The sequence below is a fragment of the Vicia villosa genome, linkage group LG2 (assembly GCF_029867415.1).
Source record: "Vicia villosa cultivar HV-30 ecotype Madison, WI linkage group LG2, Vvil1.0, whole genome shotgun sequence".
Classification (NCBI taxonomy): domain Eukaryota; kingdom Viridiplantae; phylum Streptophyta; class Magnoliopsida; order Fabales; family Fabaceae; genus Vicia; species Vicia villosa.
Window position 1 is genome coordinate 28,930,990 of NC_081181.1, and position 21,983 is coordinate 28,952,972.

The window sequence follows — 21,983 nt, forward strand, 5'->3', positions numbered from 1 at the left end:
GTATAGGTAATTTGGAAAGAAGAATTGCGTGTTTGGAGAATGGGGAGGTTAAAACAAAGGAGGGAGGGAGGGAGTTAAATAAGGTGTCATCATGATTATTGGAAGCTTCAATATAAGATGGGGTATGAATGCACTAAAGAGAAGGAGAATTAGTGCCTAAATAAAAAAAGGGAATGCGGATGTATTCTTGATCCAAGAGTCCAAGATGTCTTTTTTAAAAGAGGAGGTGGCTAGGAGTTTTTGGAGTAACACGAAGATTGGTTATTCTTTCTCTAATGCGATGGGTATGTCGGGTGGTCTTATTACGTTCTGGAAGGTTGGAGAAATGGAAGTTCTCAATAGCTTTAAAGGTGAAGGGTTCTTGGGCATCAAAGTGGTGTGGAAGGGGGATTTGTATTACTTGATCAACATATATTCTTCGTGCGATTTTGTTAAGAAAAAGAGGATGTGGGACACTTTGTTGGAATTAAAAGCTAAGCATAATGACGGGGAGTGGATTATGGGAGGGGATTTCAATGCTATAAAAGATAGGAGGGAGAGGATGGGGAGGTCGTTAGTGGTTAAAAAAAAGGAGTTGGAATCTTTCGCAGATTTTATCCAAAAATGTGCTTTGGTGGATATACCGTGCAAAGGAAAGAAATTCTTTTGGTATAGTGGTGATGGGAAGTCTATGAGTAGAATTGATCGTTTCCTTGTAGCCGATAATGTGGTGAGTAGATGGGGAGTGGTAGGACAATTTATTGGAGATAGAGACATTTCGAACCATAGCCCGGTGTGGATTATGTCGGATGTTTCTAATTGGGGTCCTAAACCTTTCAAATTTAATAATGAATGGTTTTCTCATGAATCTTTCTTGCCTTTTGTGGAACTTGAATAGAAGAAGATGATAATTAACGGAAGAGGAAATTTTGTCTTAAAAGAAAAGCTTAGGCTTTCTAAGGACAAATTAAGGAGGTGGAGTAAGGAGGTTTTTGGGAGGGTTGATTTGGATGTGGAAGAGGGAGTGAGAGACTTAAATTTGGCCGATACTCATTTATATATGGAAGATGGAGTGTTGTATGCGGATACTTTGGAGAGGAGGAAGGAGGCATCTAGTCGAATATGGAGGAATATGAGGATAAAAGAGAAGATGCTTCTTCAAAAAGCTAGATTAAAGTGGATGAAGGAGGGATATGATAATAGTTGTTTTTTTTCACAAAGTGATAAAAGAAAAAAGTAGATTAAAACACATTGACCCTATTCTCGTGGGGGGTAATTTGGCGGTTTTGGTGGAAGAGGTAAGGGAGGCGTTTGTTGATCATTTTGGTAAAAAAATTTGTAGAGGTGCATGAGAGGAGACCTTGTTTGGAGGGAATCCATGTTAAAAGTATTAAGGAGGAGGATTCCATTGACATTGAAAAACCTTTTAAGGAAATTGAGATTAGAGAAGCTATTTGGAGTTGTGGGGGGAGGGGGGGATAAGAGTCTGTGGCCGGATGGATATACATTTCTTTTTATTAAAAAGTGTTGGCATATTCTTAAGGATGACTTTGTGGCTTTTTTGAGGCTTTTTACTCCGGTATTTCCCTTTCCAAAACGGTAACATATTCTTTTTTGACATTAATTCCCAAATCCTCTAATCCTTTGAGTTTGGATAATTATCGACCTATTTGTTTGGTGGGTTGTATGTACAAAGTGGTGGCCAAACTCTTAGCGGGAAGATTAAAAGGAGCTTTAGATTTGATTGTATCCCCGTGCCAAAGTGCTTTCGTGCCGGGAAGACAGTTGTTGGATGGGGTCCTAGTGGCAAATGAGGTGGTAGATTATGCAAGAAAGGAGGGGAAGAATTGTATGCTTTTCAAGGTTGATTTTGAGAAAGCATATGATAGGGTGAGTTGGAATTACTTAAGGTACATGTTAAAAAGAATGGGCTTCGGTAGTATATGGATGCATTGGATAGAATTATTGGTTTTCAAAAGTAGTATGTCGGTTCTTGTCAATGGAAGCCCTACTAAAGAGTTTGAAGTTTATAGAGGATTGAGACAAGGTGATCTCTTGTCACCTTTTCTTTATGTCATAGCGGCGGAGGGATTACCGGGATTGGTGAGGAAATCTATTGAAATGGGGGAGTTTGCTAGTTTTGATATTAGAGGGGAGTGTTCGGTGGACATCCTTCAATTTGCGGACGACACTTTAAATTTAATGGTGGGGGAAGGGTCTTGGAAGCATGTTTGGGCTATTAAAGCGATTCTAAGAAATTTTGAACTAGTGTCGGGTCTTAGAATTATTGGTTTTCAAAAGTAGTATGTCGGTTCTTGTCAATGGAAGCCCTACTAAAGAGTTTGAAGTTTATAGAGGATTGAGACAAGGTGATCTCTTGTCACCTTTTCTTTATGTCATAGCGGCGGAGGGATTACCGGGATTGGTGAGGAAATTTATTGAAATGGAGGAGTTTGCTAGTTTTGATATTAGAGGGGAGTGTTCGGTGGATATCCTTCAATTTGCGGACGACACTTTAATGGTGGGGGAAGGGTCTTGGAAGCATGTTTGGGCTATTAAAGCGATTCTAAGGAATTTTGAACTAGTGTCGGGTCTTAGAATTAATTTTCACAAGAGCAAGTTGATTGGTATAAATAATAATAATTCTTTCCTGGAGGCAGCGACTTTCTTCTCTTTTACAAGGGGTTTCGGTTGGGGCGATGGGAGGATGGATTGATGGCAATTGGGAGTGGGGTGATTTTGGTATATCCGAAGCAAGGTTGATGGAGAAGGATTTGGTGGGGAGGATTATAATGTTGCGGGAGAATCTATCGCATTATTTAGGGCCGAAGGAAACGCTTGAGAAGGATGAAGTGTGGTGGGAAGGGAGTGTAGGAGCGGAATTCACGGTGGCATCTTGTTATGAATTCTTGGAGAGGAACATAATACCTTACGGACCTTATGGAAAACATGACGAGGCTTTCCATTTTTTGTGGAAAGCGGAAGTACCTTTTAAAGTTAAGGCGTTCGCTTGGAGACTTCTTCTTGATAAGCTTCCTACGAAGGAGCTATTAGTTCGTAGAGGTATTTCTTTCCCTATAGAAAAATCTTATTGTACATTGTGTGGGTATGGTGTAGAAAGTAGGAAACTTTTTTTTTTGATTGTAGAGTGGTTAAAGAGATTTGGTGTGAAATAGCTCTTTGGGTGGGTAAGGTGGTTAGTGTGGAGGATGAATGTTTATCGAATTTTATGGATTGACATTCTTTCTTTCGGTCGCAAAAGGTGAAGGATGGCAAGAAAGTTGTGGTTTGGCTTGCAACGACTTGGTCTTTATGGGTATTAAGGAATGGGATGTGCTTTCGGGAGGAGGATTGGAATTTCAATGATACTATTTGGAATATAAAAAACTTAGTATGGAAGTGGTCTTTTTGTGGGAAAATTACCCATGTCAATTATCCCTTTTATGAGTTTAGTAGAGATCCCATTCTATTTCTCTCATAATTTTAATTGGTGTGTAATTTTCTTTTTCTTCTTGCGGGGTTGTTCGTTAGTGGTTCTTTTGTAAAAATGTTGGAAAACCCTTAGTTCTCCCTCTTATTTATATATATATATATATATATATCATTTCTTGCCTTTAAAAAAAATACTCGTAGTTTATAAATTTCAACCTCTGACTATTTGCATCACTTTAAATGCCACCATTAACCATTTAAGGTTTTGGGTTTGTTTGAAATTTTCACTTGGACCATGTTCAAGCAATTGTTTACTATTTGAATTATAAAATGTAAGCAATATTTAGCTTATTCATACACGTTTAATAAATAACAAACCTCCCGTGTCATTGAAAATGTCTGGGTGAAATTTATTTTGTTATGAAGAATGAATTCTAACAAAAGAGATACAAATTGTTGGAAACAAATTATGAAAACTAAAATTTTGTAAAATTTATTTCATTTTTTATTGGTTATTACCATTAAAATGGGTCATCAGATTGGTTTGCTTTGTCATGTTCCAAGGTGGTTACGAATGGTTAGAGAACTAGGTTATGGCATTATATTGGGGAGGGAGGCTTTGTCGTTGTGTGTCTCCTTTGAGAGAATGTTTCTTACTTCTAAGCAAAAAGAGTCTAATGGTGGGGTTGGTGGGGGCTTAGGTGGGGGATAAGTGAGTTTTAGAATTTGAGTTGAGGTGTTTTCTTATGGTTTGGGAATAGGAGCTCCTAGAAAAGCTTCTTTGTTCCATTAGTGGTGTGGTTTAGCAGGGTCAGGTGGATGTCTAGTTGTGGTTACTTGTGAAAAAACATGATTTGCAGATCATTCAAGAAGTGATCAAAGCTAAAGACGACTATCATAGTTTGTTGTTGATAATGCGCTTTAATTTGATGATGACAACTTAGCTTCATTGATGTCAATTGGTGAAGATGCAACATTTTTGTGTTAAGTAGATAAAGATACACACGACAATTTTTCGCATATTTATTTATCATTGCTATTACTCAAACGTTTTTATGAAAATGTTTTAAACTCTAAAAAAGGATAATATTTAGTTTTTAAACTATCATTTTTTTAAACTCCACAATTCACCTGCCCCTCTTGTGTGTGGAGTCACTTGTCCACAACTTGATCCCAAGAGAGGTTATTGAGTGAGTTCTTCTTATTTTAAGCTTTCCTTCTTGGTGGCGTGAGTTGATAATAAACCTCCTCTGACAAGTTGGATGCCTTCCATAATGGTGGTTTTTTCTTGGTAGTTGCTTCAAGATAGGTTGGTGTCTAGGCAATATATTGTTTGATGTGGTATTATTAGTTGACCACTAGGTGAATTTGATAATTGATTTTACTTGGAGGTCGACCCTTTCTCACACTCTGGTATTCTCTCTCTCTCTCTCTCTCTCTCTCTCTCTCTCTCTCTCTCTCTCTCTCTCTCTCTCTCTCTCTCTCTCCTTGTTTGACTTGGAGCGTGATCCACTTGGGTACCTTCAAATTTAGGGGTGTTATGGGCCGCTAGCTTCCTTCCTCTATTTCTTGCAAGTGGTCGAGTTTGCCTCCTTTTAGCTTTTTCTTTCTGGTATGGTGTGCTTCTTTTGGCCTTGAGTAGGCTTTTTTTTTTGGGTTAATGTTGCAAGTGGTTATTTATTTGTTTTCTTCGGCCTTTAATTTTTCCGATTTTTATTGTTTCCTTATCATTACTCATGCTTTATGTTTCATCATGTATTCTTTATCTTTTTTTACTTAGATTTTTTTTATATAAGGGTGTGTAAGGAGCAGCACCAGTGGATTAAAAAAAAGTACACAAAAAAGAGGGGGACAAAAACTGAAACTCTCACATTAACAGAAACGATAATAAGGTAAATCTAAACGATTACGAGCAAAGTCAGATTTAACCGAGTCTGCGTTAAAGTTCCACCAATTATCTCCTTGAATATCTAATTCCTAGTTGGCCAACTTATTTGCATAGTGGTTGCCTTCTCTGAATATGTGGGAGATCGTGAACTAGGGATGGCAATTTGGCCCATCCCCAGTGGGTACCCACAAAAAACCCCATATCGGGTAGGGTAAATACCCATAAAAATGGGTATGGACACGGGCACGGGTAATTACCCATTAAAATATGCGGGTATGGGTGCGGGCACGGGTACCTTACTACCCAACCCGCCCCATACCCACACTACATATTTATATAATGTCATTTATATTATTATATAAAAATGCATGATTCTAAATTTTTTAAAAATATATCGCTATTAAATCATTACACATTTTAATAAAAGTGTTTATTTGTTTCTTAACTCAACAATAACATACATAATTTTTTTTAATATCGTTAAAAAGACTTAAATTATATGATATTTTGTAATTAAACGATTTAATTTTACTATAAATGTGGATAAACGGGTACGGGTATGGGCATTGAGGTACCCACAGGGTACGGGTACGAGCATGAATATTAATACCCACGCGGGTTTGGGCTCGGGTATGAGGATTTTTTTAAACTGCGGGTATGGGGACGGGTACTATATTACCCTGCCCAAACCCTGCCCATTGCCATGCCTACCGTGAACGTCATATTAAAAAAAATGTCTCTTAATTAAAATTCAAACATTATAAAAGTAAATTTTTTTCATTAGACTAAAATCAATTTAATAAAAATATATAAATAAGTGTAATAAACCCACCAATAAAAAATTTATATTAAAAAAAGTAATAAAATTATTAGTTATAATATTTCAATAAAATCAATACACAATTTTTAACTAACCTTTTCTATATTTATCTCTATCTTTTGTGCCCTATAAATAATTGTAACTTTTTAGGAAGAAAAATATATATAATTAACCCTGTATTATACTCCGCTTATTATAGAGATAGCATTTTCAAAGACTTTGCTTGAATACTTTATTATCCATAATTCCTTAATTAATTATAAGATTCTATTTAACCCCACCACCACTACTATCTCCATTCACAAATCATTATAGCAAAAGATTTTGCTCCGAGTATTTTTTATTCTCTAGCAAAATATCCTCCACTCTAGTGAAATATGAAAGTTCAAATTTTTTGTGTTTTGATTATCGTTTTTGTTTCACCTTGTTTATTTGAAAGGTGGAATATCAATGCAGCTCCAACAAACAATAATATATACAATGTGATTAATTATGGTGCTCGTGGTGATGGAGTAACAGATGATACAAAAGTATGAATATGTATTTTTCTACTATTGTATATCTATATATCATTGAAAATTTGATTATTTTTTATAATTTAAGTTACTATTAACAGTATTTTATTATTTTGAATGGATTAATGAAGGCATTTTTAAAAGCATGGAAGAGTGCATGTGGAGCAAAAGGTGCATCAACCCTGCTTATACCACCCGAAAAATTATACTTGGTGAACAACTTGTTATTGAGTGGTGATTGCAAGGCCACAAGTATTCTCATTCAGGTACATATGAAATCCATTCATTATTTATGAAATATTTATTTTGCTCCCTTAATTATACCCTTAAGTTTAGATTGGTCCTTAATTATTTTTTTTAATTTTCTATCCTAATTAGACTAAAACGATTAAAATAAAATATTTTAAAAATTAAGAGGTCATGATCACAAAAAAAAATTAAGAGACCAATTATAGTAAGAGTATAGTTAAAGGAGCTAAATGGAAATTTTGCCATCATTATTTTGCAGCTACCAAATGAAATTTATTTAAAGAACGGTAGAAATATTTGCTAATATGTAGTAAAAAAATATTTTTTTTACTCCGTATATCATATTTTGTTGAGCCATTATAGCTAAAACTAATTATTTAAAATATGTCATTAAAGATTTAGTATAATTCACTATTGATATTGTAAATATGTCATTAAATATGCCATTAAATATACGTCATTATATTATTTTGGTGTTCAAAAGCAATTCTAAATTTGGTAGTATAATTAGTAATGCTCATTTTGATTAGAAATACGTTTTTTTTCTGCTTATACTAAAAAAACCTTCTTAAAAGAATATTCTCAATTTTTCCTAAAATATAATAGAGGTCATTTAGAACAATTAAATATTGTTTATTCAGAAAATCTTTAATATAAAAGGAAAATTAAAATTTTAAATTGTCAAATAATTAAGGGCCATAATCATAACACTATTTAAAATCGAGTGGGTCATGAGCATATATTTATTTACACTATCTCATTGATATTACAGTTGAAGGGAAAAATAGTTGCACCTCCTCAGAAAGCATTTAAGGACAAGTCACATTGGATTAGGATGCAATATATAAACAGTCTCACAATTGATGGCACACGAAGTGGAACAATCGATGGCTTTGGTTCTACTTGGTGGCCATGCAAGAGTTGCCCAAGACCTAAGGTAGGATTAGTATAGTATACATTTTAAAATAATCTAGTCACAAAATATAGAGATTTTAAGATTTTTGAATAATAAATATATATTATTTTGATTTCATGTTGATGGTATAGGCGTTGGCTTTCCATGCATGCAATGATCTTTCTGTTAGTAACGTGAGGATTACTAATAGTCCAGGAGCTCATATATCTATAAATGGCTGCAACAATGCAAAATTCTCTCAAATGGATGTCGAATCTCCGCGTAATAGTCCCAACACTGACGGGTTTGACATTTCGTCTTCCAAAAATATCTTAATTGAAGATTCCACAATACGAGTAGGTAATCAAAGTTTTAACCTATTCGACTTGTATTTAAATTGAGTTTTTTTTAGATATTCGCTTCGTTTCATATTATAATTAAATTTCATTTTTTAAATTCATTATAATTGATGTATCTGGTCTGATTCTATATTTTTTTTTATGTAGGTGATGATTGTATTGCCATTAATGGCGGTTCGTCATTCATCAATGCTACTCGTTTGGCATGTGGTCCAGGTCATGGAATAAGGTTATTTTCTATAATTAATTTTTTTTATCTCAAAAGTTAATATTTAATTGTAGTTTATGCCTTTATTTCATTTTATTATTTTGATATTTGAAATATCTCATAAAAAATTGTCAATTGATCAGCATTGGCAGTCTTGGTAGAGGGAACTCTTATGAGACAGTTGAACAAGTACATGTACAAAATTGCAGCTTCACTAACACTACAAATGGAGCTAGAATCAAAACATTTCCAGTAAGTAAATTAGTTAAATGTATGAGAAAAATATAAAATAATATTTTTCTATTATTATCGTTCATCACTTCATCGATTTTTATTTATAGAGCGGATCGGGTTACGCAAGGAAGATTAATTTTGAACAAATTAAACTTAGCAATGTTGAGAATCCAATAATTATAGACCAACACTATGGGGTTAAAGATGCAAAGGTACACACATTTGATTCTTAAAATTTGATATAATAATATAACATTGATAGTTATGTTTTGAATTTTGTGGAAATTGTTAGGAATCGGCTGTGGAAGTGAGTGATGTTAGATATTATGGGTTTAAAGGAACTTGTGCAAGTGACTTAGCTATTAATTTGAAGTGTGAGAGCTGCTTCAACATTGTGTTGGATCAAATTAATATTGTTTCTTCTCAACCTAAAAAGAAGGCTCAATCTTATTGCCAAAATTTTCATGGAAAGATTAGCCACACTGTTCCAAATGTCAATTGCAATTGAAAATATTTGTTTCAATAATTGGCTGTTGTTTTATTTCAAAATTTATGTCATGATTCTATCATTTGTAAAGTTCCAATAAGAGTTTAATTTTTTTTTTTTTGTAATTGATGCAATAAAAAATTTTCAATACTTAATCCTTTGGTTGGAGAGAAAATGATTCTATGAATGTTAATCTCTTAATTAGGACTATCATTTACTAGGTAAACCAAGTTCACAAAGAACACAGTCACCTATCCACACATGCAAACAATCTCTAAACCTTACTCTACCCAACATATTGTCCAAGAATTCCAACTAACAAAATCATAAGACTTAAAATCGAATATGAAGGCAAGACAATCATTATTGGATTTCTTATAAAGGTCCACAATTTCATTCGCCACCATGACCTTATTTAATATGTGTCTCCCTTTGATGAATGCATAATGGTTAAGAGATATAAGCTTATCCATGATTGACAATACTATAGCTGCTATGACTATCACAAATAGTTTATACATTTGCTCTTGAATTTTGCATTCTAAAACTTAGATTCTGGAGTGGATAGTGAGAGAAAGAGAGGTGGGGCAAAATTCTTTGAGGAAGATTGTGGTGAACTCTCACCAATCTTCTATTGCATGTGTGCAATTTCTTGGTTGCAATTTCACTAAGTTTCGATCTAACTTTCTCCTTCTTTTTTCGCAACTGTTTCATTGCAAGCCAATATGGTGCGTATGACGGTTTTGGAAGATGGATGGAACAGAGTAGGAAATGCCCAAAGAAGGAATGTGAATAAGGGGAGGTGGGACGTGGCGGACAAAGGGGTTAAGAAGGGTGTTCGAGGAGTGGTAACGACGTTCTTCATCACGGAGTTTGGGGGATAAATGGAGTGCAAAGGATCTGATCTTTGAACTAAAGGAGTATGGAGAGCTAGAAGAGATTGTCATCCCTCCAAAAAGGGACAAAGGTGGAAGAAGGTACGGGTTTGCGCGGTTTTACAACGTGACGGATGGGAAATTGTTGGCTATCAAACTTGATAGTATAGTGTTAGAAGGGAGGAAACTGTTCGCAAATTTGCCTAGATTCAAGAGAGTGGAGAAGAAGACCTTAAGCAAAAACAGGGCCAATCTCAAAGATCCTTTTAACAAAACAGGTAACATGGAGGTCAAAGATAAGAGAAGGGGAGATGGAGGGAGTGGTGGTTCTAAGTGGGTTGATAAACGTTCTTTCCTTGATGTTATGTTGAATAGAAAGGAATCATCATCATCAATGTTGAATAGAGAATCAACTGTGTCAAGATCATACACGGTGACCTTAGAGGAGGAAGATTCAAACAGGTACGCGAGGGCTTACACAGGGGTTCTAAGGAATTTGGTGCAGGGATCAGAGATGAAGAATCTGTTCATTGAGGAAGGTATTTTCACCATTAGGTTACGTCATTATGCCCTAATTTATGCTTACTCGAGGATCTGATTTTTTGTGAGGTAGAGTTGTTTATTGAAGAACGAAGATAATGGTGGAAGCAATGGTTCAGTAGTATAAGTGCTTGGAAATCATCAGATATAGATTCAGAGAGACTCATCTGGGTTAAGGTGTTGGGCATCCCATGCCATGTGTGGGGCTTAAAGCTATTCAAAATTATCTCAGAATCCTATGGAGCTTTTATTAAATGTGATGAACAAACCTTGGCCAGAGTCAAAATGGATGAAGCAAAATTTCTTATCAAAACTAAACAACAATCTTTGATCAACGATGCTTGCATTATTATGGTGGAAGGTGAATCTTTCAAGTGTTTCGTGAAAGAAGATGGCCCTGTCCAGAAGGATGTGACGACGGTGATAAGTCCAAGAGATGATGAAGGTTTGGAGCATCTCTCATCTCCGGCAGAAGAAACCATTCAGTGCAAGGAAAGTGGAGAGAAAAACGAGGATTTCCAGGTCCGTTTGACAACACAGTCTGCTCAGATGGGGACACGTGATGAAGCTGAAGGAAGTAGGGATACGGCGAATGAGATAGATGTAGCTGGTGGAAAAGAGATTCAGAAGTTGTAGGAGAATGTTACTTCAAAGAAGAAATCTTCGAATCCAGGTGTACTGCTGTCGACAAATAATAAGCTCTTTTCATCCCATGCATTTAATGCATTAAATGAGAGTCATGATGACTGAGGGGTATCGAGGGAAGGTCAAAAGGCACAATCAGTTTTAGTGGAAAGACGAAGTGCACTAGCAGTGAGGTGGGACTTACAACAAGGATGTTTTAAAAAGTAGCTCAAATGATGAAAATGGGCCGGTTCTTGAAAGGGCCAATTTTAAAAGCCCAGTTTCCTTTGATTCAGCATGTAGAGAACTAAAATCTAAGCCCAAGAGAAAGTCTGTTTCAAAACCCAAAAAGAAAGTCTTGAGGAATATACGTGATTTAGGGGAAAAAGTTAATGGAGCTCCTTCCTACTTTGCCTGCATAACGCCAAGAAATCCTAACAGATCATCTCATCAATCGTCCTCTGAAGCCAAGCAGGAAGCCAGGGAAGATTCTATTTCGAACGATATGTTCTCTAATTTCCTATCTCTTACCGACTCAGAAGTTGTGAGGTGCAACAACAGAATTTTGAACACTTCGACATCGGAGGTTGGGAGGAAAATCTAGGAATCTATTTACAGACTAGGTGTCGTTGGAGGAGTGGAAGATAGTGATAGTGTGAAAGTGGTGGAAGAGATGGAATTGAGAGATAATTTGGGGAAGAAGACTCTGAAGATGAACAAAGTTGGGTTATCATGAATTTAATCTCTTATAATATAAGGGGTGGCGGGGCTCTGTCAAAGAGAAAAAGAATTAGTTTTCTCTTAAAAGTTAGTTAGGCGGACTTGTGCTTTATTCAAGAAACTAAGTTGCCTTGTTTCAATGACAATTTAGCTAGTTCTTTGTGGGGTGGAAACGAGGTTGAGTGGACAACGTCTAATTCGGAAGGGGCGTCGGGAGGAATGGTCATCTTGTGGAAGAAAGGTTCTTTGAATGTCAATTACAGTTTTAAAGGCCACGACTTTGTTGGCATAAACATAAGGAGGGAAGGCATAATCTATAATTTGGTGAACATTTATGCACCTTGTAGTGGGGTGTCTAGAAGAGTGCTTTGGAAGGAGTTGCTTGATAGGAGGTCAAAAGGCGGGAACGAGGAGTGGTGCTTAGGAGTTGATTTCAATGAGGTCACTAGTAGGAAAGAAAGATTAGGAAAAGCTAGGTTTTACAACAGGATGGGAATGGAGGAGTTCAAGGAATTTATCGATAGGATGGGAGTGGTCGACATTCCGTGCATGGGTGGAAAGTTTACGTGGTTCAAAGAGAACAGAAAGGCGATGAGTAGAATCGATATATTCTTGGTCACCAATAACGTGATTGATTTGTGGGGCATCATTGATCAAAGAATTGGGGTTAGAGATTTATCAAATCATGTCCCCATCCATCTTAATTGCGGGATTATGGATTGGGGACCTAAGCATTTTAGATTTAACAATGCTTGGATCAACCATAAAGACTTCAAGGAGTTCATTTTTAAGGAGTGGGCTAAATTGAAGTTATAAGGAAGAGGGGACTTTGTTTTGTTTGAAAAGTTAAAACTTTTTAAAGATCCGATAAGGAAGTGGAATCGAGAGGTCTTTGGTTGGATCGATCTTAAATTAAATGAAGAGGTGGAAAAGATAAATGAGATTGATAATTTTTTGACGGATAACTTTGGCGGTAATATAGACACAATGGTGGAGGCTAAGAGGGAGGCTACTAACGAATTTTGGAAACATCTTCGTTTGAAAGAGAGTATGTTACGTCTCAAATCTAAACAACTTTGGTTGAAGGATGGAGATAAGGATTTGTGTTTTTTTCATAACTCGATTAAGGAGAGACAACTGAGGAATGCTATAACGGTGTTGGAAGGTGAGGAAGGTAGGGTGGAAGGAGTAGAAGAGGTGAAGAATGAAGTCAAATCTCATTTTGAATCTTTTTTTCAAAGAAACGGATTTTAGAAGGGCTATCTCGGAAGGTTTGGAATTCGTTGCTTTGAGCGAAGTTGATAGTAAATGGTTGGAAAGACAATTTACGGAGGAGGAAGTGAAGGAAGCTATATGGGATTGCGATTGTAGTAAAAGTCCCGGACCGGATGGCTACACTTTAGAGTTCTTTCAAGTCTTTTGGGATTTGATTAAGAACGATGTTTTAAAGTTTGTTGAGGACTTTCATGATAAGGCGCGACTTACGAAAGGATGCACTTCATCTTTGATAGCTCTTATCCCTAAGTGTAAGAGCCCTCAAAGTTTGTCCGAAAATAGACCTATTTGCTTAGTGGGAAGTTTGTACAAGATTTTAGCTAAGCTTTTGGCGGGAAGGTTGAGAAGCGTCATAGGAAAGTTGATATCGCCTAATCAAACGACCTTTGTTCCGGGGAGAAATATAGGAGATGGAATTTTGGTTGTCAATGAGGTTTTAGATCTAGCGAAAACAGAGAAAAGGAGTTGTGTTGCTTTGAAGGTAAACTTCGAAACAGAGAATAGTCCTACACTTGTGATGATTTTTGAATTCTTTCTTTTGATCATCACTCATTTCTTGTCTTGTCAGCTTTACTCCTCTAACTTTCACAGGATGTTTGTAACCATCCACCAGAAGATCCCATAAGTCACCATCTAATCCAAGAAAGTAACTTTCGAGTTTATCTTTCCAATATTCAAAGTTTTCACCATCGAATACTGGTGGTTTAGTGTAGCCATTGTTACCATTTCCATTGTGTTGCTCAGCAGAGCCAGATGTAGATGTAAGTGGTGGAGTCTCAACCATCTTGACTTAATGTTTTTCTCTTCCTGAATCTTTTCTAAACACGGTTAAGTGCTTGCACCTTAGAACCGGCGCTCTGATGCCAATTGAAGGATAGAAAAACACTTAGAAAGGGGGGGTTTGAATAAGTGTGACTTTAAAAACTCTTAAGATAAAAACAATTACACAAAGATATTTATCCTGGTTCTTTGTTAACGAAACTACTCCAGTCCACCCCCTTAGAGTGATTTACCTCACCTGAGGATTTAATCCACTAATCAACCTTGATTACAATGGTTTTCCACTTAGATACCTTCTAAGTCTTCTAGATTATTCTGATCACACCTTGATCACATCAATGCTTGGTAGCTTAGTTTTGAAGCTCATTCATTGCTTATAAATGAAGTAGGACACTTCAGTAACAAAAACACACAATTGCAGAATCAAATCCATGCTTGTAACACACTTGTATCATACTTGAAATTTTGCAAGAAATTTGAAATTCGAATTTTAAGTTTCAGCTAGTTTCAATCCAAACTAAGTATTCAAACATCATCTCTGAACTTCATTGAACCTATCCAAATAAATTTTAAGCATCAAAGCCTCACAAATCGAGCCACACAAGCCACGGTTTGTTCAAACATAAATCACCTCATATCTGATCATACACGCATGTTTAACAAGATGTAGACATATATTTGAGTTTAGTTTGATGTACTGATCGTTTCTGGAAGTTTAATTGAGGTTTGGATGCTTGTACACGAAGTTGCCATTCTAGGGTTCTTGAGCTCCATTTTAGGATTATTCGATTTAGGCAAAATTAGGAGAAACTAATGGCATATTTTAACTCAGTGAATCAAGGCTAGTTGATTTCATAGGTCGCGAAAAATTTATGCATGAGTTTACCCCTATTCGCTATTTTGCAGGTTTGAGACTCACTTATTACAGCGTTGTTTTTACAAAAGCGCTGTTAAAAGTGGTGGCGAGAGGTTGAAGATGAAGACGTGGCCTCTCCCTATTGGCCAGAGCGCGCGCGTGTTTTTTTAAATTAATTTGTGATCCAGTGTTTTGCAGGTTCTATTGTTACCACGTGCCTCCACTCTAATCACCCTCAAATCAACTTGCCAGCTCATCTAACGCTTATGACATGCTAGTCCTTACCATGGACTCTCCAGCCAACCACACTTGATCATTAATTATTTATTTTCCATTTTATTTAATATAACTTGCAAAATTAATTTAAAATAGTTTTAAATTAATTTTCTATTAATTTTTGACACAAAAATATTTTATTTTTCTTAATAATTAAAATATTTTGTTTAATTAATTAGTATATATTTATATATTTGCTTTTTAATTATTTCAACCTATCAAAAAATCAGAAAAATTTATTCTTTTTATTAAATTTAGTTTATATATTATAGACTAATTTTTGTACATATTTAGAATATTTTTCTCTTTAAGTTTTAATTATTTGTATAATTGTTTATATAATTATATGTTAATTAGCTTAATAAATTTCCAAAACAACTTCAAAAATCCCAAAAAAAAATAGTTTTGTTGTAAAATTAATTAACAAACATTTTGAACATATTTTAGACTTAATTTTTAGGTTTAAATTTTATTTCTCATTTTTCTCATTTAATTAAATTAATCATGCATTAATTCTAATTAAAATCAACCATCTAAAAAAATCAAAAATATTCTCCCTTTATCTTATTGCAATTTAAATTCATAGATAAGTGTATAGGTTGTCAAATTCATGTAAATAGCGTAGTTTACATTTCCCGCACAATCGATGTAATAGCGTAGATTTACTTTCCGCATTTTACATTCCCGCACTTTAAATTCTGTACATATAAAACTGCGTGTATGTCAAAGATAAAAATCGAAGCGTTAGATCACTAACTTCAAAGACAAAAATATCTGAATCAGAACACAATCACACTTGCACCTCTTAGGGTAATCCCTCTGTTACTCTTTTCAAAAGATCAAATTCTATTGTTTCAAATGCAAATCTAAACTTTTGTTTATATCCGGTCAAAGGAGAATTTTCTAAAAGAAATGGGAAAGGACCTTATAAACTTAGGGAAGATCTCCTAATTGCTTGCTCAAATCAAAACAACAAATGTCTCACATCTTCATTGTTTTTCAAAACAAAACGTTCAAAAAAAGACAACATTTTGTATATATCCAAACAAGGATCATTACGAAATTAAAGATCTTTTTTTCAAAACATCTTTTCGAAAGATAAAACACTTTGTATACATCCGCACAAGGATCATTACAAAGCCAATTTACAAAGGTATTTTAAAACCACATACAAGCATTTCAAGGCAAGACAAATGATTCAAACAAGTGAGCTAAGCAATTAAGAGCCCATGGATAACCATGGATACAAAGGGGTGTTAATACCTTCCCTTTGTATAACCGACCCCCGAACCCAAAATCTCTTAAAGGTCTTTTTCTATTTCTTTTATAAACCTTTCCTTAATTGGATAAAATAAAAGTCGGTGGTGACTCTCTGATTTTCAAAACTCAAAAACAAAAGAAGAGTCAGTTCGTATCTCACGCGAGATATAAAAAACCGAGGGCGACAATAGGCTTTTGAGAAGATGACCGTTGGGAGCATTTAATGCGTTGCGTGATTCGTACAACATTGCATTTAATGTTTCACTCTTTTGTCAACTACCTCGAGCCTTGCTTTTCCTGCTTTAATTGACTTTGCCTTTAATAGCTTCTAATGTTCCTTTTGTCAGTCAGCGTAGCCTGCCATCTTGTACTTGCTTCTGATATGATCTTTGTAGATACAACGTTTGAATATCAGAGTCATTCAGCTTGGTGAAGAGCATCTTCTTGCCTTCTGACTTTGAAGTGCTTCTAGCGTGATACCATAAGAACTTCAGTGCTTCTGCTTCTGAAATCAAGTTCTTCTGATGCTTCAATAGACATGTTCTGATTCTGCTTGACCATCTTCTGATGTCTTGCGAGAGCATGTTCTGATGTTGCATACTTGAACCTTTTGAGTCAGTGCTTCTTCCGCTGAATTGTGCATACTCATCATATATTTCCTGAAATGGAAAATGCATAGGATTAGAGTACCACATTGTCTTATACAAAATTCATATACATTGTTATCATCAAAACTAAGAATATTGATCAGAATAATTCTTGTTCTAACAATGTTCTCATTGAAGACAAATTTGAATTCTTTAGCATTTGGATCTTATTTTTGTACAGAATCTGTTATCTGTTATTGCAAATAGGTGTTTTTGTAATCTTGAGTTTTGTATTTTCATTATGATTTGAGGTTTTATTTTAGTGCAGTTTATGGAATTGAAATTGTCGATTTTTGTTGAAGTTGATTCATCAGTTTAAATGTGAAGGAGAATAGCTATTTTTGTAGATATATTCAATTGATTTGTTGGTTGAACTAATTTTGGAAGATGAGTTGGAATTGTCCTTTGTCATTTTATTTTGAGAAAATTATTTGGGGAGAAACATCAATGCACATTATTCTCTATAACATAATATAAACTTTAAATCACACTGTTACGCTTTTCTCTTTAAATCAGAATGTTATGTTTTATTGTTGAATCTTGTTGTTATTGAGTGTGTTTAGTGCTGTTGTTTGTAATAGGTCAAATGGATCAAGTGAACATAACCCCTGAACCGCAAGGAACATCTAATCCTACACAAGAAAGTACATGTTGATAATGAAGCTACAATTACATATTGTCAACTAATTATTTTTTTCTATTCTACATGTGATATATGTGTGTGTGTGTGTGTGTGTGTGTGTGTGTGTGTATGTATGTATGTATAGGAACTTCTAGAGTTGTAGAAGAAATTGCTACTGTGTTGAATGAAATGGAGTCTGACGATGAAGGTATTTTGTACTTAATTTGGTGAAAAAGTTTTAAGCTTTGGTGTCTTATTTAATTTCAATTTACTTCTTAATACAACTGAATTGATGGAAAATTATTTGAGTTACCATTTTGAAGATTAGAAGTTGTTGTTTCTATGTTTTAACATGGTGAGTATTGTTGTTTCTATGCTTTAACATTGTGAGTATTGCTGGTTTCAGTTTTGCTTTAAATAACATTACTAATGACCTTAATGTGAATAAAACAGGCATGTCTATTTGAGGGAGTTTGCTTATGAAGGAGTGTAGAACACTTAGAAAGGGGGGATTGAATAAGGGTTGTTTCTAAAAAAAGGCAAATAAAAATAATCACACAATTATTTTTATCCTGGTTCGTTGTTAATCAAACTACTCCAGTCCACCCCTTACAGAGTGATTTACCTCAACTGAGAATTTAATCCACTAATCAACCCTGATTACAATGGTATTCCACTTAGACAGCTTCGAAGTCTTCTAGAGTATACAGATCACAACTTGATCACTCTAGGAAATCCTTTTACAAAATAGTAAACAATATTACAAGAGTTTAATGTGCTTCTAAATAAGCTATAATCACCAAGTGATTTTTCTCCCAAGATTAAGTTCTAACACTCACTGAGATATTACGAAATTTGTGAGGTTGAAGATGAAGTTTCTTTGTTGTTTGTGTGAAAGTGTTATGAATCAATTTTGACAGCGTAAGTTCTCTTAGAGTGTGTGTTTTTTTCTTCAGCACCCAGAACTTCTCTTTTATAGGCAGTGAGAAAAGTGACCGTTGAATAGCATTAAATGCTTTACGTGAATAGTACACTGCTGCATTTAATGTTTCACTCTTTTGTCAACTACCTCGAGCCTTGTTTCAACTGCTCTTGCTGACTTTGCCTTTTGTAGCTTCTAACGTTCCTTTTGTCAGTCAGACAGATTTGACGTTGTAGATTTTTTATCTTGTACTTGCTTCTGGACTCAGACTATTAGAATGACGTTTGAATATCAGAGTCTTCAGCGTTGGTGCAGATGTAACTTCAGTCATCAGACTTTGGAAGTTCTTTGTAGCGTGATACCATTAGATCTTCAGAGCCTTGCTTCTGATTGCCATCTTTTGATGCCTTCTAGATCATGTTCTGATTTCCTCAAGACCATCTTCTGATGTCTTCCAGACCATGTTTTGATGAAGCCATCTAGATCTTTTGGGTCAGAGCTTCTGAATGTTGATTTTGTGCATACTCTTTTAGACTTTTCCTGAAATGGAAAACGTGAATAATTAGAGTACCACATTGTCTTATACAAAATTCATATATAATGTTATTATCAAAACTAGAAATATTGAACAGAACATTTCATGTTCTAACAGCTTATGGAATGTTTGTGACTGAATTTCCTTGGAGACTATGTTACCATGTTGCTGTTGGAAAGTTATAATTTGATTGTAGACTTTAATTTTAATTGTAATGTTAAGAGGTTGAAGACCTTAATTTTAATTGTAATGTTACCAAACTTGTTGGAAAGTTGTAGTCTTTAATTTAAATTTCAATGTTAATGGAAAATTGTAATGTTGATGTTGTAAAGTTGTAGTAAAATTGATGGAAAATTGTAATGTTGTTGTTGGAAAGTTATAGGAAAATTGTAATGTTGCTGTTGGAAAGTTGTAGGAAAATTGATGAATTTTTTTCAATATTGTTGTTGTATTTTATGTGTTTTGTTGCGGGTTCGGGTGGAAAAACCCGAATCCAACGGGTGTGCGTGTGGGTGCTATTTTTCCATCCGAATAGCCATTGGATTTGGGTTCAGGTTCAGGTGGTGATTTCGGATGCGGGTTTGGGTAGTGTGAAACCCGTACACGACCTTACCCATTTCCATCCCTAAAAGGAAATGATACAAACTAATTAAATACTTAGAAAATTTTCTAAGTTTTTGACACACTTGAATGCACAACTTTGAATCAAGGCCTATCTTAATTTACTCGTGCGTTTTTTATTCTCTCTCGTGCCAAATGACCTATTTTCCATGGTGAATACACTGCAAAAAAATCACCCTCATTGGTTTTGTGAATCAAGAGATATAGCTTTGGCAACTTGGACAAAAATAAGGCATTTTCCCGTATTCATCAAACACCTTGGTGCATATGCCAAAAGTGCATCTTAGAGCTTGAATTTGCAAAAAGTCCCAACATGAAAGTTGTAGAGATTGGCAAAATAAGCTTAAGGTCAAACATTATACATGATAACGTTAAAATTGCTCAAAATTGCCTTGAGGTCAGATTTGCACAACATGTATGCCTTAAACCCTAGGCACCAAGTTATAACCTATAACGTTTTCTCTTCATTCATGATATTCCACTCAAATTTTGCTCTTTAACTTCAATGATGGATCAAATTAGACTCTCTCAAGATTAATGTGCAAAAAGAATAGGCTCAAGATGATAAAAATTGACCAAGTTATGATCTTTTGAAGTTGATGCACAATTCTTCTAACTTCCAAAGGAGACTTGTAATGTCTTCTTATTTTTGATGACTTTCTTCATAAAATTTCCACTTGACTTGTGAAGAGAATTTTTTGATGATGTAAAGGAGATTATTTTGCAAAAAGAAGCACTAAAAATGTTGAAAATTGAGAAAGTTATGCCCTTTTGATCATGGAATCAATAACTTGTCCAATTAGGTCAAACTTCTTTAATCAACTTTGAATTTTTTTACTTTTTCTTGCATGATAAAGAATGAGGAGACATATTATATCTTGAAATGATATCCTTTTGAAGCACACTTGATTTTGAAGTTCATAGCTTAATGAAACTTGTTGAAGAAGTCATTGAAATAAACACATGAACATATGAAGTTTCATTGATGAATCAAGCCACATAACTTTTGAGATGATCTTTATGAGGAGATGCTTAAGATATGATCCATGATGATGGGGAGGATACTCTTGATCCACAAGCCATTTAGCTTTCATGAACACCCTATTGATTGAGGATCACCTAAAAACCCTAATTTTAGGATAGTGGTGGATACACTTGATTCAACACCTACATTGCATAAAAAATTAAAAGATAGAGACATATTTTTGTATTTTGGTTAGTGTAACATATATACAAGCTAAAACATAGGTGCTTGATGGTCCCCCCTTGTTTACGGTGATTTATGGTAAACAACCGCTAGTCTTCCAAACTATAATATATATATTTTGGTTACTCGCATGATTGACTAGATTGATCCTAGGACATAGTAAAAAAGTTTGTTATTTATGATAGTTCGAATCATGTCTATTGATGGCTTGTCTCGAAATAAGAAATAATTGATCAAAGAAACAAAGATTAACAATCACCTTGTTATACACGTAAATATAACACCGGCGAAGGGTAAGATAAGGATAAAAATACAAGAAAACTGTAAAGTTCAAGAATCGTAAAGTGCAGAGAGTTAAATGCTTCGAAATAAAACAAAACAAAATAAAAGAAGTGCAAGAATGTAAATGACGAAAAGTAAACGAAAGCAGTAATATTGAAAAGATACTTTGCATAACAATGAAATGCAAACGTATTAAACTGGTGTTGGTGTCATACGTACATTTCTCAGCGAACTCTTTCTCTTAACACTTGGTACTTGAGTAATTTGTGAGTGATTTGTACAAAATGAACACCCGGAATCCTAACATTAAGACCCTTATTTATACTAATTTCGACCCTAACGGTCCTACACTAATCTGATGCCACGTTGCTCACAAGAATCCCTGGGATGCCATCTGTCCTTGTGCGGTTACACAGACTACTTTGAAATTCAAATCCTCCCGCCTGAATCATCTTTCGACGCGTGGCAACATGATCAGGACTGAGAATGTCACGAAAATACGTTAAGCTTCAGTACCCTTCGTATTTCGCAAAAACGTTTAAGTCTTAAAGATAACCTGTAATACGGTGAACTGACTTTATTTGAAATGTCGCGGTTAAGCAAGAGTCGCCACCGACTTTTATTTTATCCAAATATTAGAAAGGCTAAAAGAAACAGAAAAAAACCTTTTTGAGAAAAACTGAGTTCGGGGGGTAATTATGCAAAGGGAAGGTGTAAGGCACCCTTTGCATCCATGGTTTTCCATGGGCTCTTAATTGCTTTGCTCGTTTTTTTGAAAAGAAATGTAGAAGAAAAGAATATGGACTTTAGCTCGTAAATGAGCGTAACCATTTTGAAGGTTTATGAGAAAGAATATGAAAAAGGTTTTAGAGCAA

The 21,983-nt window shown here is 34.9% G+C and overlaps 2 protein-coding genes across 2 annotated transcripts; both read left to right on the plus strand.

Moving 5' to 3' along the window:
• The first annotated feature begins 2,284 nt into the window (after positions 1-2,284).
• On the plus strand, positions 2,285-3,345 carry LOC131648762 (uncharacterized). Its single transcript, XM_058918491.1, has 3 exons — positions 2,285-2,524; positions 2,640-3,042; positions 3,242-3,345. The coding sequence occupies exons 1-3, from the start codon at positions 2,285-2,287 to the stop codon at positions 3,343-3,345; spliced, it is 747 nt and encodes a 248-aa protein (XP_058774474.1).
• A 3,151-nt stretch (positions 3,346-6,496) lies between these two features.
• LOC131648764 (probable polygalacturonase At3g15720) lies at positions 6,497-9,087 on the plus strand. Its single transcript, XM_058918492.1, has 8 exons — positions 6,497-6,649; positions 6,766-6,900; positions 7,704-7,820; positions 7,931-8,138; positions 8,285-8,366; positions 8,489-8,597; positions 8,687-8,791; positions 8,872-9,087. Exons 1-8 carry the CDS (start codon positions 6,497-6,499, stop codon positions 9,085-9,087), a joined length of 1,125 nt encoding a protein of 374 aa, XP_058774475.1.
• Positions 9,088-21,983: the final 12,896 nt, after the last annotated feature.

What these genes read in the sequence shown, in the direction of transcription:
- LOC131648764 (XM_058918492.1), top strand. Translation starts at nt 6,497, where the DNA reads ATGAAAGTTCAAATTTTTTGTGTTTTGATTATCGTTTTTGTTTCACCT. An exon ending in CCACAAGTATTCTCATTCAG is followed by an intron (nt 6,901 to 7,703) that starts GTACATATGAAA and finishes TTTAAGGACAAG; the next exon opens with TCACATTGGATTAGGATGCA. An exon ending in ATGGGGTTAAAGATGCAAAG is followed by an intron (nt 8,792 to 8,871) that starts GTACACACATTT and finishes GGAAATTGTTAG; the next exon opens with GAATCGGCTGTGGAAGTGAG.
- LOC131648762 (XM_058918491.1), top strand. Translation starts at nt 2,285, where the DNA reads ATGTCGGTTCTTGTCAATGGAAGCCCTACTAAAGAGTTTGAAGTTTAT. An exon ending in GGGAAGGGTCTTGGAAGCAT is followed by an intron (nt 2,525 to 2,639) that starts GTTTGGGCTATT and finishes TCCTGGAGGCAG; the next exon opens with CGACTTTCTTCTCTTTTACA. An exon ending in GGAGCTATTAGTTCGTAGAG is followed by an intron (nt 3,043 to 3,241) that starts GTATTTCTTTCC and finishes CGGTCGCAAAAG; the next exon opens with GTGAAGGATGGCAAGAAAGT.